The following is a 23,663-nucleotide window of genomic DNA, read 5'->3' on the forward strand; positions in this document are numbered from 1 at the left end:
GGACGCAGCACTGCAGGGGGAGTCTCAGCAGAGCACAGTACAGGGGCAGAATCACCTCCCTCAAGCAACACCTTTGAAGACATACCTTCAAAGACAGCAGGGTGGCTCTGGCAGAAATAATCAGCCCCACCGGGCTTTAAAGCCCTGTCTTGGTGTTTAATTGATAAAAGAGTGATCACAGCCCTTTGGAGACACAGACCACTCGTTTCAATACTCCAAGAAGAACGGCGTAGCTTACAAGCGTCATTACTTGACGCTGAAATCACTTATACTCACATGGGAGAAGCTCGACACCTGTGGAAACGATACCACCACATTTTTGTCAAAAGACAGACAAGTCCTAACGAGGATGCAGAGCCACCTGGCAGAGGTTAAACGCTGTTTGCTGACTGTGAGACACACAAGTCTTATCCAGGTTGTGGCATTCAGATGTTACCACCAACAGCAGCAAGAGGAACAGGTGTGCAACACCCTCACCAATGGCAAGGAAGCACAGCATTTGCCATTACATCACCGTCTACTCCAAAAAAAAACCAGGGGGAAACAATTTTAAAGAAACAGCTTCTATGAATTAAAGCTTCTGCTGCCAAATACTATTGTTAAATGTTTGCTGTCGGCAGCAATCAGCCACAATAATCCCAAGCAACATGCCACAGGCTCGGCAACTGCAACAGAGCTCTGCTCTCTGGCAGTTCCGTTTTTTCTGCGGTCAGGAGCAGTGGGAAGGGCAGCTGCTGGACTGGGCTGGTTGCCCTGGGACGCCATAGAGCAAAGCCAGAAAGGTCAGACTAGAAAGAAGACAAATAAAATCCAACTGATTTAAGGTCTTCTGAACACATCATTCTACCTCACAGAATGATATGGGGTTAGAAGGGACCTCTGAAGATCATCTAGTCCAAGCCCCCTGCCAAAGCAGGTCCACCTACAGCAGGTTGCACAGGAACATGTCCAGGCAGGTTTGGAATGTCTCCAGAGAGGAAGACTCCACCACCTCTCTGGGCAGCCTCTTCCAGGGCTCTGCCACCCTCAAAGTAAAGAAGTTCCTCCTCATGTTTAGGTGGAACTTCTTATCAGAATACTTTCAGATCATCTAGTCCAAACTTTAAATGGGATCCACTGAAAGCAATGCATGAAAGAAAGACATTTTGTCTGAAAACACATTTTGGTAATTTATTAAATCTGTACATTGTTAGCTAGTACTGTTCTCATTAACATATTTTTAACCTGCTCCTCCATCATCCCTCCCCATGTCAGCCATCTGCTCTACTGAATAAACGGAAGGCAAAGCCCTTTGCCTCCTTTGGTTTCCTGAACAGCGGTGGTTCCACTCCACCTGAAAGACTCAGAAGCCAAAAGGCAAGTTTGATTATTTTATTTAAAATTAAACATTTCTTTCTGTTCAGCTACTGCATGTGGAGCCAAACGTTGTGCCTGATCATTGTTAGTGCCAGGAAAAACTCATCCATGAAAACTGATCCAAAATTAGAGACTAACAGTTACCAAAGCTGTCAGAGAACCAGCTTCTCAGATGTTGCCTCAGAACTGCAGGATTTGGGTTTATGCTGAAGCTTTTTACCATTTTAAGCTCAAAGTTGCTCTTCTTTTTTGTGAAAAGAGGTTTTATTGTTATTGGGCAGTTATTGGTGTTGAAAAACAACAATGATTTTGCTTAGCTGTAGCTGCACCGATTTCACTGGGCATCAGGAGGTTCTGTTAAAAGCTAAATCTTTCACCTGTTAAATCCAGCCAGCACTGTGCGAGTCCCAAGTCAATATAAAAACAAAATTAAGCACATCAGAGAAAGCTCCTTGGAAATGCATGGGTAGAGAAAAAAAAAAAAAATCTGGATACTTCACTTGGGATTGTCATTTTCTTGAAGAATGCCTTTAAAAACCAGAAGAACGTCCCAGAACAACCTGAAGACTCAAAGACCTTGGTCAACTGACTTCTGCCCTCAAATACTGGCTTCATCATTCCAGGTCAAATTTGCAGTTTCTACCACTACAGGTGGTTTTTCACATCAAATCACCATAATTAACATTTGTAAAGTGCTTTGAGATAGTGCTATGAAAATACTAAGAGTTAAAAGAAGGGCAGAACATCTATTATCAACACCGAGCTGATTATTACTACTTGGTTTGTTTTTTCCCTCAGAGCAGCATCACTATATTCTCCTTTGATTTCTTATTAAGTAAGGTGCCAGTGTTGGAGCTGGCACACGGCCAGAAGGCATTTCTGCAGGGCAGTGAAAGAAGGATGTACTAGAAAACATGAATACGTCTTCTGGAACGATGAATGAAGCAGAGCTCCAGAGGAAGATGGGTGTTTACTTCCCAGCTACATCAGGAGAGTAGCACCACATGCAGATTTCATCTGCACAAAACCATGCAGGAGGCTTTAGACAGCATAAATATTTACCAAACAAGGAGAGAGGTGGTGCTAATCTTAAAAATAATAACAATAAATCAAGACATTGATGCTTTTTGAAGGGAGGACATAACTGCTCATTAGAATCTATTGCCTGAGGGCTGTTAACTACTTAGTAGTAAAATCCTGCTACCTTTCCAGTTGACAGTAACTTCTCTCTAGTTAGCAGCTTCAAAAAAGCAATCCTTGTACGAATCCATAAAGCTTTCCCAGATTTTTAAAAGGTTAATTTTACCATTATAATTGCACTTTAAAAAACAGGCATCAATCCCTACACACTCTCCTCAAACACCTCCTCGATTTACAAAAGTGGAAAGAAAGGCTACAATTATTCACTGTCCTACAGCTACCAGGATTTGAAAGGTTTGATTTAGGTGCCTGATGAAAGGATGCAAACATCCAGTTTTCAGGTCAGGAAAAGTGTGCATTTTTTAAAAAAACCCAGCAGGCTTCACAGCTTGGCTTGCATCGGCTTCAGGTGTTTGTGGAAAGACTCATGAACCTGTAAAAGGAGAAGATGGCAGTTACAACAAGGTCAGGCCTAAGTTTTAAAACAGTTTTAGCTCTTTACGTCTTGCAGCGTGGTTTTATACTAAGGAAATTTGAATCAGAGGCACTTTGAGGATTTAGGAACAGCCAGCTAAGTCCTGTATTTGAGTATCTATGCGACACAAAGGACTAGAATTTAAGCCAAAACAATTTGGCTTCCCCACTACCTTTCTTGTAAGAAAAAAGAATGCAAGACTTCTTACATCCATACAGACAGTTCTTCAGCATTTTAATTCAAATAAAACTGGCAAAGGTCTCCTATGGAGACTGTCATAAAGCCCCTAAGCCCTACTGACTTCAGAAGCACAAAAAAATTGAGCAAGTTCTGGTGGGATATAACTACAATCCCAGTCTCTGGCAGCTCATCACAGGAGATGGTCTGTCCAAATCAAATACAGGCAGTAAAGGCCACTGAGACAGGATTGAGAGTTCTGTTTTGGCTGACACAAGAGGAACACTGACTCTTCTCAGCTCAGTTTCTTTAATTAGCTCAGCTGTAGCTACAGCTTTAGGGCAAATATGCAACACCTGACACTTAAATACTATGTGACAGCAATTTATTTTCTTCTCCACTCACTGCTAATGCCTGAAGGCACCAAAACATTTGGCAGAAAACAGGTAAGGCTTTCACAGCTACTGTCACTAAGCAGAATTAACAGGAACTTGTAATTTCTTTTAAATTCAATGAGACTATTCAGTTGTTTCTCTAAGGAGAGTATAATTTCCTTCCTCAACTGAGAAACTCAAAAGTATCCCACAGGGATGCATGTGACACATGGGAGAGTAACTGAGGAAAGTATGCCGAGAGCAGAAGAGCAGAAGCAGGTTGCTAGTTTTGGTCCATTACCTTAAGTGACTCTTCTCCCCCTTTCATCAATTACATGCCAAGATCACTGGATCAAAATTAAAAAGCCCTAAACTGGGTTATTCCTCTGGACACACGTGACACAAATATGAAAAAAATAGTTTCTTTACCTCTGTTTTGTTCAGGGGGGATTTCTTCGCCCACTCAAACATGTTCTCATAGACATTGCCATCGTATCGGCCAAGCACAGATCCAAGATGAACGTCATGAAAGTCAAAGGAATCTACCAGTGCTACTGCATTGCGACGAATTATAGCCAAGAGCTCTTTCACACGCTGGTTCACTTGAGTAATTTGGGCATCGGTCAGAATACCCGCCTTGGGGAAAAGAGAGATCATCAGAAGAGTATGCATCAACAGAACCATCCCTGTGGTCTAACAGAAGTCAGCCTCCCCCCTCAAACAGAAATGCAGAACTGGAAAAAAAACCCAAACCAAACCAAAAAACCCTTAAGTAATCAATATAGTAATTTGCCAGCGTACAAGCAGAAGGAGACCCAGCATAGCCCACTATACTGCTTAGCTATTCAACCTTTGATGTGAGACTCGTTCTTTGGAGTGCCTGTATGTTAACTTCAACAGCAAGTTTTCTTGAAGAACGTGCATACATGTATATTAAATTCTTCCTGGTTTCAGGGAATTTTTTGGTAGAAAGAGGAAAATGGGAAGACAAAACATACCACGTCTACCCAAAGAGAAAATAAAAGACCGCTGCACAAATACATTCTCAAACTGAAAGAATGAAAAGAAGAAAAGGAATGCCTGACAATTTAAACCCATTCACAGAAGGATGGGTTAAGATTTGGGGTATAATATCCCCCTTTTGTGCACTAATTTACAAATGCATACAGCTCTCAGACCATCTCTAACAATCTCCTTTATTAACTCCTTGTTTTTTAACATACAACACCTGCTTATCAACTGGAAAACATTTAAGCTAATCTAGACAGATGCCACGTTCCTATTTATCATCCAACTCTGCTTCTGGCAGATCACAAGGGAAATCTGACAAGAGCCCTCCACCAGACCTGCGATGCTAATGGCCTTCTGGAAATCAACTGTCAAGACCTTATGCCTAAGCATTAGTGAAACTTTGCATTTTAAGCATGTTTCAAACAATGACTCTGGTTCAAGAGACTTAGAAGTGTTGGAGAAAGATACCAACCTGCAAGAAATCCCCTGTGTTCTTGCTGATCCCATACAGCGCGTACAGGAGACACAGCTCAGTCAGGACAGCACGAACTGCTGCATTACTGATCTCAGCCAGCTTGGCTGTGAAAAGCTTCACTATCACATAGTGACAGTGTGCCTACAAGAAATGAAAGGAAGGTGAATCAGATTCATGAAAAGATGAGAAGCTCTTACAGCATATTTCTTTATCAGGCACATCACTGACCTCAGATGCTCGCACAAGATCAACAGAAGTTCTGTTCCAGGCATCCTCCTTGCTCTTTCTGTGGTTCAGTTCAGCTTGCAAATTCTTTGCTGCAGCTTCTACAAGTCTATCTCATAAAAGAAAGAAAAAGAGGTTATGCACATTAACAAGACTGTGTACACTGAATTCATATGAGAAGAACTTCGAGGTCGTGTGCTACGACCAAATACATTGCCTGGAGTGAGCAGTTGTGGCTCTAAACCTCCCCATCCTCACCGCTGCAGCCAGAGCACAGTTACAGAGGGGCAAGCCGACATCTCACAGCACGTATTGGTGCTTGAATACTTACTCATATATAGGTATCTGTTCCACTCTCACACTTCCTTCACAACAGGAATTTAATATCAGGATTGTTTGTCTCCACAGAATCACAGAATGATATGGGTTTGGAAGGGACCTCTGGAGATCATTTAGTCCAACCCCCTCTCCAGATAGATCTCTGAGCAGTTTGAATAATGTTGGTATTTGTACGCTCGAATATACTTTACGTTTAAATAAGAAAAAGATTTCGAAATGGAACAGAGCAGAGTAACTAGGCGATGCATAGGCTGTATGTGGCCTCTTGTAACCTCAAAGCGTTTAACACTGACCCAACCTCGTAAAGTGTGTCACTTCTTGAAAGCAACACGTGGAGCAAAGCTTTGCAAAACACATCTTGAGAATCTAACATTAACAGGGCATCACACCTCTCCCAAGACACAAAATTTTATTGGTGCTTGGCTCAGTCTTCTAAGTGTGAACTCACCGGGCAGCACGTGCTTTGTAGGCCTCCACCAAGCTGACTGGATCATTGATCCGCACAGTCACAGTTCTGGCAGCCACGTGCTGTGGCTGAATGCGTTGCCTGGAGAGATCGTTAAGGTAGGACACCATGCCAGTAACCCGCTGCCCAGAACTAACTTGGGTGTAGCTTTTGACAAGGAACCTGAAAACAGAGACAACAAATAGCAGCTCTTACTCATAAGTTGTTTGAATGGAGAGAAGTCACCTTACCTAGGGTCAGACTAGCAAAGAATGGTTGCAGGCATACACCTTTGTCAAAAACAGGGCAAGGAACAGAAACGTGAGACCAGTTTCACGGTAATACGGGATTATTCTGCTCATCACTTCAGCTACAGAGATCGTAATGCCAAGGCAAGAATGGCTGTGGACAGAAGCTACCATACCTAGCTGTCTGCAGCATCATAACCGTGTTTTCTCCCTCATAGGTGCAGGATGGGGTGAATGTGACATAGATGTCAGGAATGCCACTGCAGCGGGAGTAGCCATGTCCACCACAAGCCATCCGACATTCCTCAATACCAGCATTGGCAGTCCAGGACGTGAACGCCTTCAGCCCTGCTGTCAGTGCATGGAGCTGGTGGACAAAAGCAAAGCCAGTTTAGATTTTTTTATTTTCCATTCTTAGCTTGCACACACACGCGCCAAGTGCTGCAGCTCCCAGAAAAAAAAAAAAGTAGAGTCAACACCGTCCTTCCAGTGTCCCACAGAGTCTTGTTTTTCTTGTAAGGACTCTTTCCTGAGCCAAACTACATGAAAGCATCTATACAGGTAAAGATGTCTTTTGAGTACTCCATCCTTTCTGTCTCTACACATTATGTCCAAGACCGTTTTTCAATTGCCTATTGTCACATTGGGTTCTCAGACAGAACCCCTAACTGAAAACTGACATTTTACAAACCCCAACCCCTCAGTATAGTACCGATACCTTTGATCAACACACCAGTTCTACCCTAGTGACTTGGAAGAACAATCAAGAAGCTACAGCACAAGACCAGTCTTAACTCCCTACTCCCAAGCGATATGCCATCATTCCTGGAAAGTCACCTTTATAAAAAACATATTCATACTAGCTTTCTCAATGTACATTATTCCCTATTTTTTTTTTTTTGGGGGGGGGGGGGGGGTAAAGATATGCTAAATGAACAGTGCAAATAAAGAAATAAAAGTCACCAGCACATACTGGGCTTGGGATCTCTGAATCTAAAGAATTACAAGACATCCCATGAGTGAAAGCCTTTTCTCCCATGCTGTAAAGAAACCTTACATAAAATCAAAAGAGGACACAGTACCTCTGGCAGCTCACTCAGATCCCCGTCATTGATGTCTCCGCTAATACGACGATAGGTGTCTTTTATATAGGCTCCCACAAAGTGAAAAGCATATGCTGTTGCCAGGAGAGGAAAGAGTTTGTATTGTTGGGTCTGATAATCCAAGATCTGGGGTTCTGGTTCCCTGGAGCAAAATACAGATGAGTTAGTACGACAGTGGCTAGCAAACATTAGAGAAACTGCAAACAACATCAACCACAGTCCCTCTTCCCTCCAGTATTTGGGAATTTTCTCTTAGCACTTAGGCTGCTCTCTTATTTCACTACACTTACCCTGGCTTTAGCTCAGACTGGTGTCTCACTGCACTATAGCGGATGGCAATGGTACAAGCCCGGGACAGGGAGCGGGCTGAATCGCCCACAATGAGAGATCGGATGAAGACCATGGTCCCATAGGTTAGCTTGTCACTAAGTGGTTTCACATAGGTGCCATCCGGTTCAACCTACCAAAAAAAAAAAAATACAGCCTGTTGGTTTTCTTAGTTTCCTCCCTTTTACATGTTCACTTCTCAAGCTGTAAACTCATCAAGTAGCACTTACAGGCAACCTACAATCTTATTGGTACAATATTCAACCATTGAAGTGCACTGAAGTACAATATTCAACAGCATTTGAAGTGTCCATTTCTAACAGCATATGCTGAAATTCACTGCTTTACCTGGGCATATTTCATGAGCATATTCTCCCGAGGAATTCTGAAGTTGTCCATTTTCAGGTAGCCGTTATCCATTTCATCATAACCAAATTTTGGCCCAATGTCACCCACTGTAATACCTGCCATAGACAAAGCCGCTTGCATTAAGAAACAGGAACTAAACTCCACAGGAGAGGTTCAAGCCTTCTCCAATATAGAGACTGTTTAGTTTTCTAACAAGTCCTAGCGTTGTTACGAGTAACAGCTAATGAGGCCTTAATCTCTTTGATGGAAAAGTGGACATCAAAACATGGGGATCTTCATAATTTACATGCAGTCCTACTATCCAGTCACTGGGGGAGCTGCCTCTAAAGATCACGCAGCTCACTTCTAGCTAGAGAATGATGAAAGGTATTCTTTCCCTTTCAGAAAGCAGAAGGACATGCTGCCTCACAGAATGCACAGCTGGGAAACACTGGGACAGAATCAAATCCTGAAATAACCTTCACATTGAAAGTGCGACATGCAAGATGACTTAGTGGCAATTCAGTCATCAAAAAGATTCCCGTAAGCCCTGTGACCTTCTATCAACTCACTAAAACCAGCTAGTGAAATAAGCCACGTACACTAACAAGTCACATGCAGCTGTTTACAGCTGGAGAGAAACAGGTCTAATGTATTCCATGAGCGGTAAACCTTTAACATCAGTTTTTTACCTGGCAGAGGTTCATGGGTGCCCAACTGCCGTATGGGAACAATGAAGGCATGAAGCCCTTTGCACTGGCCCTGAGTGTAAAGCTGAGCCAGGACAATGGCGTGGTTCGATGTCTTCCCAACTGCAAAAGGAGTGGAAGTCAGAAGGAAAAAAAAACAACAAACAAAACAGTCAGCTTACTTATATACACAGAGTCTCTTTCCTTTAAAGCAGGATCCGAGATTACCGTAACCACACCATGCGTTAGAAAACCAGATTTACAACACTGGTTATCATCCGAATTCTACAGCTAGACAAACGGTGTTGCTCAAGTCAAAGTTGCACAATACGATTCTCTTGCCCCTACAATACCAAGTCCTCGCCAAACGTGCCACGGAAGCTGAGGGAGTTATAAAGATTTTAATACAACTGATCAAAAATTACACCAAATCCATACAGTGTGAATGATTCTGAGAAACAATTCAGAGCACACAGATAATCCAAAGTTGCAGTAGGCTCTGATAAGTCTGTTACTTGTTGTGCAAGAGTAACTGCCTTTCCGCCAGCTCTTGGGATCAACTTTCAATCACCATTCTGTAGATACAACACACATGACATCACCTCCCTAAGTTTTTCCACACATCTTCCAGATTTAGACACACGGTGATGCACTTACGTCCACCTGGCCACCACTTAATGGAGGTCACAGTGGGGCTGTTGAGGATGAATTCCTGGGTGGCAGGGTCATAAGTGGCTGTAGTTTCCAGACCTCGAAGATGAGTCCCTGAAAACAAGCAAACACATTGTTTTCACGGGAAGTCAGTCACAAAACAGAGACGAGGACAGAATTGGGCAATGGAAAGTTGAACTCCAGTAGTAATGTACAAATTTTAATTTTTCTTTAACACTATATAAAGGACAAAATATTAACCAATTAGGGAAGAACAAGTGAGAGACAGACCATATTCTGGGACCTGAAGCCAATTCTCAGAAAACATACTGGATTTTTTTTCCCAGTGGTCTACGACTAGTTTTCCAAGCACCTCCAACCTGACACCTTTTTGCTCTTACACACCAGAAGCCCTTTCTCAGTCAAAAAGGTCCACAAAGACACGCTCACCTGGATTTCACTAAAACTGCAATCTGATTACATTGCAAACTAAAAATCATATACTTTTCAGCCACAAGATGAAATAAGTAGTTCCCATCATCTCTTCATTCCCTCATCAGGCCTACATTCTCCACGCTCGATGGAGAAGTTTCTCCCAAATGAGATCATCCATAGCTCCAAGACAGCAAGTAACGGCATGTATATACTAGGGTACTGATGCAGGTGGATGAAGAGACTGCAAAAAGATGAAGGTAACAATTCCAGGAACAGTCTTTGTCTTCTGCCCCCAACTCTTTACTTCACACGCACCTGTCTCAGCAGTGGCATTGTCCCTGCATACGTGAAAAAAATAAAATAAAAATCATCGGGCCTACTTGCTTAAGTTAAAGAAGCTGTGAACACTTCTGATAGTGACTCTACACAAGAGCTTCAGCATGAAAAAGGATATCACCTTGACACAACCACATTTCCAAAGCGGGGAGTTCATGGTAGACTTCCACAGGCAGCTTAACACAGACTGACTTTGCTGGTAAAGGATCTTCAGACCTCACTAGCTGCAAGAGATTCTCCACAGACTTGCAGTTACTTTATGCTTCATACAGTCTCTACATTTCACTTCAGCACAGAGGTGAGTCCTGCTCATTTTCAGAAAATAATTCTCATCTGCAACTCTCAGATGTCAAAACTAAAGTTTCCCAAGGCATAATATCTTCCCTTTGAAACTTGGATTAAAAGTGTTGCGATCACAATACTGCTGGAGTTACCAAAATCCATTTCAAGGCTTGAAAGCAAAGGAACAACAACAAAGAACAAAGTCTGCTTGAGACAGAGAATTAAAAAAAGACATTTCATGGTTCAGTTAAAAAGAACACATGGGAGTGAACTAAAGAACTGGGGGAATAAAGCTCCCCACAAAACACGAGCATTGGAACCAAGTCATCCACACGTTGTCTGATCCAAGGTCAGTCCCAAGGTGACAAACAACTCTTACTTTTTTTGGCATCTCTTTTAGGACTTTAAAGCTCTGTCCTTTTGTCTTCACACTGAATGTGAAGTAGAGCAAAGCAGAAATCACACTGGAAAGAATGGTAAGTGCAGAAATGAACCGATGTCATCAAATCGACATCACCATAGCCACATGCAATAATCTATACTGGTTTGAATGGCACAAGAGGAGCACTTAGTGTTGCTCATATATAAAACTACAGACATCAAACTCTCCCATAGGAGAAAAAAGCAGCCTGTGGCATAATGATCTATTAAAAATTTCAGAGGCAGTCCACTTTTCCCTATAGCCACAACTGCACACATAAAGGCTGTGGGATAAACACACACCATTTTTCCCAGGCAGAGGAATCCTTTGTACACAAAGCCATTCTTAGAAATAGCATTTAGTGAATGTACTGTACCATGGCCCATTTCAGTCTGGGCATAAGTGCCAATGATCTCCAGGTTCCAGGCAGGCATGAAGAAGCGATCCTGCTGCTCTGGGGTTGCCTGGGTGAGAAGGGTGGGGAGGAACATGCCCAGGTGAAGATCCAGAGGCTCAGGCCGTCCACGATGTACAAAGCTGCGAAGAAGTGTCATGGGATGGGAGTGTGAAGGGAATGTTATGGGTGGGAAGCAAGCATGAGGATTCATGGTGGAGATTCAGGAAGAGACAAAAAGAAAAAAATAAATGATTCATGTGTAAATCTGAATTCAGCAAGTGTATTTTAGAAAGCCAGAGCACTGTCCTTTTCTCAGGCTTGAATAATAAGAAATTACACCGACTCTGAAATAAACACGCTGCAATGCATTTCGTTATAATTATACATAAAATGCATTTGCAACATTCCTGTATTTTTGATGAACCATGATTGATAAATAAAGGATTAATCCAAACCAAAAGAAAGACCAGCTTCACTGTGGTTTGTTAACCACAGCATTCCTGAGTTAAATGGGCCGAGTCAGAATGTCAGTTTGTTGAAAATGTGATCTGGCTGAAGAAAGCCTTGACCTAAAGATATAGAAAGTCCTTTTTTTTTCCCCCCCATGGTTTGAGGGTAGAACCTGGTAGAAGTCCTGGTTTATCCAGCTGAATGAGCTACATTTTCATGAAACTTAAAAAAACTTTAAAAAAAGAGGAAAGTCCTAACTGTCTGTACTACCTACTTCACTTTTTTTTTTTTTAAAGACCAGACACAACTAGCATATATTACTATTACATTCCAACTCAACTCCCTTCCACTTTTGCCATTTTTAAAAGCTCTCTTAAAAGGACAGTGCTCTGCATGTGTAAGTCAAAGTTGTGTAAATAAACAACTTGGCAAAAAAGCCAACATTTTTCAACCTGTAAATCACCAACACAAAGTCTCTCCAATTAAACACGTTTCATTAGAACTGCTCTTCCTTCAAGTTCTGTCAAACACCACTGTTAGGCAGTTAAGTGGTTCATTAAGTCTTTTGATATCAAGAATTAAATGCTTGTTAAATCTTCAAATATTGATAGTTTTGAGTACTAAACTAGTGGGGATATAGATTGAGGATCAGTACCTTCTGTAAAAAGGTTGTTCATCTGGCACATTTATGTATGAAATAACATAACTGGTCTTTAACAGGAATAAATACATTTAAATGAGATATGCATTATGGAAAGAGCACTGATCTGAGCTTAGCTCAAACTCAGTTTGCATTCTTATTGAAGTGGGAAGAATGCATTCTTGTGTTACCTCTAAACACACATTAATACGAACTAGCTCTATCCCTAGGGCTTCCTAAGAACTCCAGTTCTTCGATATTCTAAGACACTTACAAATAAATTCAACCACCTAATAAATCCAGTAGCAACGTTTTCTAAGCTTTTTGGCTGAACAGTGACCATGCTCAACAGGGAGCTAACGGATTATCAGGAATACCAGATTGAGTGAGTTCAGTACTAGTGAGAAGTACACAGCTGAAAGTCAAAGATTGAAATAAAATCCTTATTTACTATAGCTATAAACCAGGTAAGAACAGTACGGCATTTTCATTACTCCTTTTTGTTTCCTTTTCAGCCCTGTGCTACTTGTGCTTTTTCTTTCTTTTATTTTTTCGAGAGACTTACTCATTATGGAATAGGTTAAAAATCAATGCAGGCTATCAAGTAGGTACTCACTAAGATAAAACTGAGTAAGTACCCAGCCAGGCTAGGATTCAATTCAATAATCCATCACCAGTTTCTAAACATCAGGATTAAATTAAGCAGAGCTCAGCGACAATTACTGCAGAAGCTTTACTAACGGAGTAGTTAGATACTCAGCATTCACAGCAGGAATGCCAAATGGTTGCATTTTAATTACTCAGTGCTGAAAGTATATTTGCTTTACCATACTATCACCATATTAGTTCTATTAAGTGTAAAAACACTCATTTTCACATCAAACAACACGAGAACTATAAGCAAACCAGACCATCACCAGGCAATAAAGTGCAACGATCTGATGTGAAATAGCAAGGGAAATAAATCACTTTGGTGTGGATGTGTGTCTGATTTAAAGAAGTTGGTGTGAAAAAGCAAACAAGGTCAGCAGGCATTTATTGTTGCCATCCGGTTGTCTCAGCTTCTGGTGTTGAGCTTGGTTTGCTCTCTCCATCTCTCCCAAGCAGAACAGATACAGGATTTCCTCCGTTGCATCTTCTACAAAGGTTTTCAGCTACCAGGAGTAGCTGTAACTGAACAGCCAGGCAACTGGCATTTCCATCTAACTTTTGCAATTGTCCAGACTTGTACATATCATGCTTTCCCAGTTTAGATGCCAGCACAAGCATTAGTTTTTGGTTTGTTAAACAGCCACAGTTCTGGGCCAAAAGACTGTTTTCTGATTCATTAAACATTCTTCCATTTGAAGAAGCGAAAGTTGTTTTCAACAATAGTAGGAATAAGATGATTTTCTTCTTTGAAACCAAGATCTTTCCATGAAGTTGTACAGCTGCAATGGAGTAGCATCTGGAAGAAAAGTGCTTGGGGCAAAGCATACCTTACTTTCAAAAACAAAAATGCACAACCTCATCATGCTACATTGCATCAAAAGGTACACTTCCGACCTGTTTACACAGGCCAGTCATGCTCCAAGAACTCAAAGATACACATGCCCCAAATTCAGCCAAAAATAAAAACCACAGTATTGTTGACTGACATGTTCCAACCAGTTCAAGTGAAATTCAAGAATCCCAGGGCTTAGAACAACCTCCTCATCTTAAAACAAAGGTAAACAACTACAAAGCCAGTGATCAGCTAAGAGGTGCGTTCTGGAAAAGGCCAAAACTAACTCCGTGATCGTTAGGATGGGAAATGAGGCAGCTGCCTGGCTATAGGGCAGGAAACATCAACGCTTAACCAAACCATTTTACCTTTCCCCTTTTAGGTTTACCTGGGGAGCATCATCAATTTACAAACTGGAGTTACAGAAAAGAGGTTACCCATCGATGCCTGAAGGGAACTAACCATGTCCCATTTCGGTTTGGGCGTAGGTGCCAATTATCTTGACTCCACGGACCAAAGGCAGCCATTTCTCCTTCTGAGCATCAGTCGTTTGGGTCTCTAAGGTTTTTTGAAACATGCTGAAGTGGAGACCGAGAGGTTCAGGAAAATTGCCCAAGCATGTTCTACAGGAGAGAAATAGAGGGATCTGGATCTCAGTCTTACTGTTCCTGTGATCCTGAAAGGCTTTTCTCCAACCATAGCATAAGATAAATAATCTCTTTGCCTATTTCAACCTTTTTTTGTTCCACAAGCAACCTCCAAATACAGAGGCAACAGAAGCAGCGCTAATGGGGAAATAAATGTTTCTTTCAGGCATTTTCTTCACCCCATGAATCCCGCTGTTGCTATGTAACTGGAAAAAATAGTATCCTATAAAGATTCATAGGGAACTTAAAACTGAGGATATGAAAACCAAATTATTTTCTCCTCCATCTCTTAGGCTTGGTGGAAATAAATCCCACTGCTGCTGGTAGCCTAGAACTAGGCCACTATTAGCTAGAAGCACTACGTACTGAAAAGGAAAAGGCTTCTTAGGTGACCAAGTGCTTTTCAGAAAAGCTCTGTATTACCTGTAGCTGCTTCTATCAGTTCTGAGATCAGGAACTCACCTTCAATTAAAATTACTGTTACAGGCTACTGCTGGAGGGAATGGAACGAAAATCAAACATTTTAGGAGTGCTTCATCAAAACAAAGGTTATTTCATGAGAGAAAACTCTATTAATTTAGTAGCCACAATGGCAGGCAAAGTACATTCCCAATTAAAACAAGCTCTGTAACACAAATGCGTAAGAAAGTTTCACTGTGTGAAAGCTACGTGGTAAATGAGAGCATCTTCCCTTCAACATTCTGCAGCCTGAACAGTTTTTTCACCTTCAATCTACTGTACACAACTGCTTATTCCACTGAAACTCTAAGCTGGAGGAGGAAAAAACGAGCGCTCTGCACGAATACCTACATACAAGATCTCTCCCACCTGTCCAAGATACCTACAAGGAAAATATATCCTTCTATCTCGAGGTATTAATACCTGCCCAGGGAGCACACTGAAGAGTTTGTTGCCAACACAGATCTGCACTACCTAGGGGATGCTATGCGTGTAGTTTGTCAAATTACAGCAGCATTAGAGACTGGCATTTTACACCATGCCTGGAATGAGTGCTCGGGAGCAGAGAGTAAATAATTGATAATTCAAACCCAGATCCCTATACAAATGGTGGAAGTCAGCCTTAGGGCGAGAGAAAGCAGGACAAAGCCTCTTCAGCACCACTGCACTGCATGCTGAAGACGCTTATTTTAAATGGAACTGTTTTTAAATGGACAAGACTGAATGAGCCACGGATTGTTCCAGGAGCAAAACTATTGTAATCAAGTAATTTAATGCTGGTGATTAATGTACTAACTGTGTTTTAAGTTGGTGTGAGTGCAGGTACAGTGTCCAGAGGTAGACAGTTCTCTTACCAGAAAATATTCTATTGCCTACTATTGCCTACAGCAGCACATGCTTAACAAAGCTAAAGTTATCAGGGTGACTGAGCGCCTAAAAATGCTACAAGGACAGTGAGACAATATTTTTCAACATTCTTGTGGTTTCCTGTGTGGGTTATTCTTTTAGTCCAGGACCCATGTGGCAATAGCAGCACCCTTTACTTCCTCACTGCCTACAGCACAATTACCGTGTATCTGTTCCTTGGGCCCAAAAAGGACAAACCTAGAGGAAGATAATGACTGCTGACTTTGAAATACACTGTTTCAGGGCTGCTCGGGAAGAGCCTGAACAGCTCTTTTGTGTATTTTCAAGAGCCACTGAAAGAACTCATGAAAAAGGCACAGCACATGCTTTGCTATCAGAAAAATCAGGTCAGACACTGCTGCTTTGAAGGTAATACTCCAGAAAAAAAAAATCATCTTAAAGGTCACACCAGCAACTTTTACTGCTTATCAGTAAGTTTAATCACAAGTGCCAGATATTTCATGCTTAACTAGCACCTTCTCTGATAGGAGTAAGAAGAATGACATTTTGCAAGCGGATACTTTAACATGGCTGTGTCACAAGGTCATTCAATTTCACTGGCTAAACAGGCAGCCTTTTAGCAGTTTCTTGCATTAACAAAGCTGAAAGCAGAACTAAAGGTAGCTGATTTCCAGCAGAAACTTTTCACCTCTGCATACTCCACACTGAATGTCTAGGATTTTCTTAACATGCCTTTTAACAACTTGAATGACAATGAGAGAGAATCCTGTTTTCCTCATGACACAGGGCAAACTGAAGAGGGACCAGCTGTGAAGGGAGGAACAACAGGTTTTCTTTCTCCAAACTCTTGTTCCTTTCCCTCCCAGTTTCTACATTCCCACGTGGCATTTCCAACCCTATACAGTTTGTACACCAAAGGCTGCATTGTGTAACTGTTTAAGCATTTTGCTACAGCAAGACTGAAGGTGGCCACCTGCATCTAGCACCAGCCATCTGATCAATAACCAACAATCGCCTTGTTGGTCTGAAGTCAAACTTGCTACGACAATCAGTGAGTCAGGAGGAGGGCTGCAGTTCCAAATCCAGTTACAGAAGGATGTGTAGTAATACACTACTTTGGCAATATAGATCTTTCCAGATTTTGCAGCGACCAATGCCACCCACACATTAAAAGGCACTTGCATTTGACAGATGAGTTTGATGACATATCTGTCAGTGAACAGAGCACAACAGAAGCAAAGTCTATGTTTTCCAAGACAGCTAAATGAACAATTGCAGAGACAATCTCAGGCTGCAGAACTGGGTCAAAGAATAGGGTCATTTTGGGTGGTTCCTGACATAACTCTCTTCCACATGAAGGGTTGCCCCAGTGGAGAAGGAGCAGGAGGTATGTCTGACCTGTGCTTACTGGGCTTCAGAGGTAACAGAAGCTATGGTGGTAAACTCCTTTTCTAATCATATCAAAAAACCCAAGTCAGGCTCATCCACTCCAAATCAATTTAGCCATGGCTGGTAGGGCCTCTACTACAGTTCTTCTGGTTTCATTTGCTGAAAGCTACTCCAGGTCCTAACTTCAGTGTCAACTTCAAATTCTCATGGGGAAAGCGCACATTCATGCAATGCTTATGAACACAGGAATCATCTGTTGCAGCTCTCAGATCTTCTCTTCTTCTGTGCCCCAGTTTCTCTCATTTGTTTTTTACTTCTTCATTTAATCCTATTTTCCTCAGCAAAGGTTATTTAAACTTGAGGGTGAATTAAAACTGACCAGACTGCTCTCTTCAAAGAGCTGTGTAGCATTATACATCAGAACAATTTCCCATTTTTCACGCTGACTTACATTTTGCTGCAGTTAGGCTGCAAAAGGCATTTTAAATATTGGCACTTTGAGGCTGCTGGCCTTCAAAAGCTGTAGTCACAGCAGCAACTGCAGTGTCGACACATGTTAAGACACAGGAAGAATTGACTAGATATGTTTAATAAATCCTTTTAAGTTTCGGAGTCCAACAAAGCCTTTGTGGAAACGGGAAGGACCACCATTCAGTTTGACACGTCACAGCAGCAACAACTGTTTAAGCGTATCTCCATGGCAGCTGAAGGAAGAATCATTTCTCCTCACCTATTCATAAATCAAGCTGTAAAGTCGGTCATTCATGATGGAAAGCTACATAGTGAGGCTCTGGCAGCATACAAAAGCTGCAGGAAGACAACTAGCTGAAAATCCTCAAAAGTTGCAAATATAAATAAATCCATCCCTGCTGTTCAGGGATAATCACAAGGCATGAGGGATTATTGGCAAAATATCTTAAGCTTCCACATGTAAAAATATGATGGTCAATCAATAAATACAACTCGACATCTGAATCAAGGACTTCAGTCTATTTCATAAACTTCATTCAAGGTATGTCACAACACCATATCCATTCAATTTTCCAGTTTGGAAAAACAAATAAACCCAAACACTGTTTCCTCTGGTCAGCTGTTACACAAATGAAGTCCCTTTTAGTTAACACCCACTAGCATGTTTGGATAGGAGATAGAAATAAACTTAATTTTGCAAGTTGGGTGGAGTTCACTAAGTTTAAAACATTTGACACTCAGCAGGTGTGAAAGTGGGGACAGATGTTAAGATGCAAATAAAATCAAAGTATAAAAAAATAACCCTTTCATTTCTTCCATTTGTTAAGCAGCAGTAAGTCAATATCCTCCACTGCAAGCACCAGACTTGGTGCTAAAGAATTCAAATCAAGAATATCACCTGTATACAGTTCTTAAAGCAAACACCTGCAGGCAAGTATATGTACTTCTCTTCATCCTTCCACAGGTTATTACAGAAGACACTGGAAAATACAGTCAGTCTACAGTAACTGCAATCACCTTTTCAAATCCTGAATGTCTGCAATTAGAATTGACTCTGGAAAAAAAGTAACCCTTCCTCAGTGTTTCAGTTGATTTTGCATCATGAATTCTGACTACTCGCACCTGACTATTCATATCACATACGATATGGATGTATTATTTTTCACTTTATCTATATGACATACTAAGCTTTCATCCATTAAAAGTTAAGGATTGCTGACTCCCAAGTAAGTTTGTGGAAAGGCAAAACTAGAATCTATCATTTGACTACTTAAAAAAAGTCCTATTTTCATAAAATATTGTCAGTAACGTTACCAAAAGACAGCATGTACATTGCAACCTTCATTGAAATTTGCCAGCTGAGGTAATGGATAGTATTCTCTGAATTTTCTCCATAAAGATATTTGAGGAAACTTCCCTATCACCTCCAATAACCCTTGTGTAGAAAAAAATTAATCATTAACTTTTGTCATGCAGTACCTGAATAATCTAATACAGTCACTGAACTTTTTTCTTGTTATCACCGTCCACCAATGCCAATTTTCAGAAGGACATTTACAGTATTTCCACTAGAACTTTCATGACACAGGTCAGTGTAGACCAATTTTTTTGAAATTAAAACTACAGCAGACAAGATGATTTCAACTAACTAGTCCCAATATTCATGCCCTGAGGCCAATGACAGCTTTTCTACAAATCCAGTCAGAGGGGGCTTGCGATCCTACCAGTGCATGAAATGAACACTGCATGTTAAATTATGTGCCAGAGGATATATTCATGGTATTACATCCAGATTTGTTGAGCTGTGCAATCTCCATTAAACAGTTTCTGTTTGATTATATAAGAATGAGTTTAATATAACTAAGGGGAGAAAACATCCCAAGTCAGGAACTAAGCTCCCTGCAAGCTGGAAGGAATGACACTCAGATGTAAAGACAGTTTTATTTTTATTAACTTAACCCAAGGGTAATACTATGAGAAACAAAAGGTCAGATCCAACAAAAAACCTTCGAGTCAAAGGGAACCACTATAGCACCAGGAGCTTGGAGGAGGGAGAGAAGACAGATAGTTACAAACAAGAACTTATAAGCTATCTTGGAACATTTTCAAGTATGCCTGTAATGCAACCTTATTAGGTCTAAGTGCAAAGTGAAGTAATCAGCTTTACCAGATTTCATTAGAAGCTGAAACCTCATCAGATCTATTCAGATTCAAAGTACTTGGGTATATTTTTTTATCCCTTTGCGGGGAAAAAAATAATCAGACTACAAGTCCCATTTTTTTTTTTTACTTTCTGCACCATATATAATTAAAAGGGTATAATTATGAATGGTGCATTCCTATTCAAAAATATAAGAAAACACAATATTCACGAAATCAGGATTTCATCCGAAATTCACGGAAGCCAAGACTTCAGTGGGCTTTCGTACATGTCCTTAGCTTCCCTTAGACAGCAAGCACAGGAAAAACAGCACAAGTCCAATGTCCCTGGTGGTCATCAAAGTATATACAAGAAGCAAACTCTACAGCTAGGTACCTTTTGAACCAGTAGATCTCCTCTGGATCTGCAATGCCGTATTCTCTTAACTTCATCACCATCAGAGCGCTCTTCCTGATGGCTTGCTCATAGCGTTGGCTACGGGACAGGAAGTTCAAATCCTCATGCTGGAAGTCAGGGTCATTAAGAACTAAGGCCTCTGGGGACAGAACAGAAGAGGAAAACAAAGTCAGTTTCCACAAACCTCATCAGACAGTGACTGAGAAACGATTCTGCATTTCACTTGCTGTACTTCAAGGTAGAGACACCAGAAAACTAAAAACAAAATTAAAAGTTAATGAAGTCAGAAAGAAGTCAAAGCTCTCAGAGAGGGACTCTAGCAACAGGGCACTCTCCCATTCCACACATAAACCACAAGTTTGGAGCACTATGGACTTGGCAGGAGATTAATTCACTGACGCAAGACCTGCAGGCCCCTCAATAACAATCTCAAATCCTCAAATAGCCATCGTTACTGCTGGATCAGACTGCCCCATGAACTTTGATCCCCATACACCTCCTTGCAGAAGGGCACAGCTATTATTCCCACTATGCTGACTGGAAACCAAGGTAACCAGAGGCACACTGACTTTCTGTGTCCCCTTTGGCACACAAGTTACACAACACCAGCCTCTGACAGTCCCACCCCAGTACAGGCTGGGAAAAGAAAGATGATGGACGTATTTCATTAATCTCACATTGTATGGCAGTGGTAGGTGAGAAACAGGTCATATCTGTACTGTTGGGCAAGAGCATACTAGAAAGGAAAAAGGAGGGAACAGTGACCAAGAGAAAAGCCCATGGGATGCTGCCTCTCACCCTCTGGAAGAAGGGGAAAGAGAAAGGTAAAAAAGCACATCACTCGATCTGGGTCACCCCTAATCTTTTCTGGGAAGGGAAGTACAGGAGGATCAGGGACATAACACTACTCCTGCCCCCCTCTAACCTATTAGACAAAAATCCCTTCCTTCATGCAGGCCTATCCACCTGCAAGCCTTCTCCTCACAGCTTTCCCCTCTCCCTCAAAGCTGGTCCCCGCACCTTCTCTCCTCTACAGCCTGCAAACCCTCTCTCCACAGCCTCCCTCCCCACATCTCCCCCTCACCTCACCTCCCCCGGGGCTGCCCCCCGCCGCCACCCCGGTCTCCCTCTCCTCGGACGTCCCCTCTTGGCTGTCCCCCCCCCCCGCCCGCAGACTCTCCCCACACACCCCCGCTTCCCTCTCCTAAAACCTCCTCCTCCCTCAGAGCCCTCCCAAGCCCCCACCCCTTGCTCTCTCCCTCTCCCCGCAGCCCCCCAACCCGGACAGACCCCCACACTGCCCTCAGCGGGGGACACCGGGCCGAGGCGGGGGAGGCGGCCCGCCCGGGCCCTTCCTCACCGATCTCCTTGCGGCGGCGGGTGCGCTCGGCGCCGCCATCCAGGATGTGCGTGAGGAGCTCGGTCTGGAAGGTGGCGGCGGCCCGCTCCCTCCGCAAGTCGGCGTTCATCATCGCGATCCTCCTCCTCCTCACCGGCGGCGGCTCCTACACCGCCCGTCACCGGCCTCCGCTCCGCCGCTGAGCCACGCCCACCCCCTGCGTAACGTCACGACGCCGCCGCTACGCACGGCCACGTGACCGCCGCATCCCTCCGGAGGGCGGTGAGGAGCGGGGCTGGGCGGCGGCCTGTGTTAAATGGCGCTTTAAATTGTGCGGGCGACGGGCGGCGGCTGTGGGAGGGCGGGCAGGATGTTGTGCTTTAAAGGGCGCGTTGGGCCGTACCGGCAGCGGTGCCTTGAATCCCGCGCTAAAGGCCTAGAGCCTGCCCCGTCCGCGAGTGCCCTGTGAATGGGGTGCGTGAAACGGTCCCCTGAACAGACGTATAGGGTGTTGCTGCTGGGGCTGGGCCTGCATTAGGATAACGGGCTGCCTTTGGGGCTAGCCGTGCATTGAATCGTCCCCTTGTACTCGGCACTGCTGAGGTCCCACCTCGAGTACTGTGTCCAGTTTTGGGCCCCTTACCACAAGAAAAACCCCATTGAGGTGCTGGAGCGGGTCCAGAGAAGGGCAAGGAAGCTGGTGAGGGGTCTGGAGCACAAGTCTTGTGAGGAGCAGCTGAGGGAGCTGGGGGGGTTCAGCCTGGAGAAAAGGAGGCTGAGGGGAGACCTTCTCGCTCTCTACAACTCCCTGAAAGGAGGGTATAGCCAGGGGAGGTCGGTCTCTTTTCCCACGTCACAGGCAATAGGACAAGAGGAAACAGCCTCAAGTTGCACCAGGGAAGATTCAGGTTGGATATTAGGAAAAATTTCTTCACAGAAAGGGTTTTTAAGCATTGGATTGGGCTGCCCAGGGAAGTGGTTGAGGCACCATCCCTGGAGATATTCAAAAGACGAGTTGACACGGTGCTCAGGAATATGGTTTAGTGTTGGTGGTTTTTTTGTTTGTTTTTTTTTTCTTTAAGGTTGGACTAGATGGTCTTAAAGGTCCCTTCCAACCTAGGCGATTCTGTGATTCTGTAAATACCACACTGAGAGTGCACGTGTGACAAGTTGCATCGGCAGCCAGGCATTTAATAGTTCAGTCACAACAACCCCAGGCAACGCTACAGGCTTGGGGAAGAGTGGCTGGAAAGCTGCCCAGCAGAAAAGGACCTGGGGGTGTTGGTGGACAGCCGGCTTAACATGAGCCAGCAGTGTGCCCAGGTGGCCAAGAAGGCCACCACCATCCTGGCTTGTATCAGGAATAGCGTGGCCAGCAGGAGGAGGGACGTGATGGTGCCTCTGTGCTGGGCCCTGGTGAGGTCTCACCTCGAGTGCTGTGTTCAGTTCTGGGCCCCTCCCTACAAGAAGGACATTTTGTTGCTGGAGCGTGTCCAGAGGAGAGCCACCAAGCTGGTGAGGGGTCTAGAGAACAAGTCATACGAGGAGAGGCTGAGGGAACTGGGCATGTTTAGTTTGGAGAAGAGGAGGCTGAGGGGGGACTTCATTGCCCTCTACAGCTACCTGAAAGGAGGGTGTAGAGAGGTGGGTGTTGGCCTCTTCTCCCAAGTGAATAATGACAAGACCAGAGGAAATGGTCTGAAGTTGAGGCAGGGGAGGTTTAGGTTAGATATTAGGAAGAATGACTTTACTGAAAGCGTGGTCAGGCCCTGGAACAGCCTGCCCAGGGAGGTGGTGGAGTCACCATCCCTGGAGGTGTTTAAGAAACGTGTAGATGTGGCACTTCAGGGCATGCTCTAGTGGCGTGTTCTCGTGGCCAAGATTGTAGGGGTTTTTTTTGTTTGTGTATGGTTGGACTCGGTGATCTCAGAGGTCCTTTCCAACCATGACGATTCTGTGATTCTGTAAATAAACAGTTCATTAAGTGCCCATATAGCATGCTGTTTCATCACACGTTAAATACTGCATTTAATGCACTGTACTTGGGGCCAACGGTGCATTCAGTGTGCAGGTAACATGCTGCTGAGGCTGCACTTGCATTAAATGG

At 43.2% G+C, this 23,663-nt stretch overlaps 1 protein-coding gene across 2 annotated transcripts; it reads right to left on the minus strand.

Annotated features, from left to right (window-relative positions):
* Positions 1-1,147: 1,147 nt before the first annotated feature.
* ACOX1 (acyl-CoA oxidase 1) lies at positions 1,148-21,764 on the minus strand. 2 transcript variants are annotated; one of them, XM_074160179.1, is made up of 14 exons: positions 21,578-21,764; positions 20,197-20,356; positions 11,234-11,394; positions 9,390-9,497; positions 8,736-8,855; positions 8,044-8,159; positions 7,659-7,828; positions 7,348-7,510; positions 6,442-6,632; positions 6,021-6,200; positions 5,237-5,342; positions 5,006-5,149; positions 3,952-4,158; positions 1,148-2,929 (listed from the first exon to the last, which is right to left on the minus strand). In XM_074160179.1, exons 1-14 carry the CDS (start codon positions 21,687-21,689, stop codon positions 2,879-2,881), a joined length of 1,989 nt encoding a protein of 662 aa, XP_074016280.1. In that variant the 5' UTR covers positions 21,690-21,764; the 3' UTR covers positions 1,148-2,878. The 2 variants fall into 2 exon arrangements, with proteins under 2 accessions (XP_074016280.1, XP_074016281.1); XM_074160180.1 differs by lacking the exon at positions 11,234-11,394 and adding an exon at positions 14,290-14,450 and having other exon boundaries at positions 21,578-21,739.
* Positions 21,765-23,663: the final 1,899 nt, after the last annotated feature.

The sequence above is a fragment of the Numenius arquata genome, chromosome 17, assembly GCF_964106895.1.
Source record: "Numenius arquata chromosome 17, bNumArq3.hap1.1, whole genome shotgun sequence".
Taxonomy (NCBI): Eukaryota; Metazoa; Chordata; class Aves; order Charadriiformes; family Scolopacidae; genus Numenius; species Numenius arquata.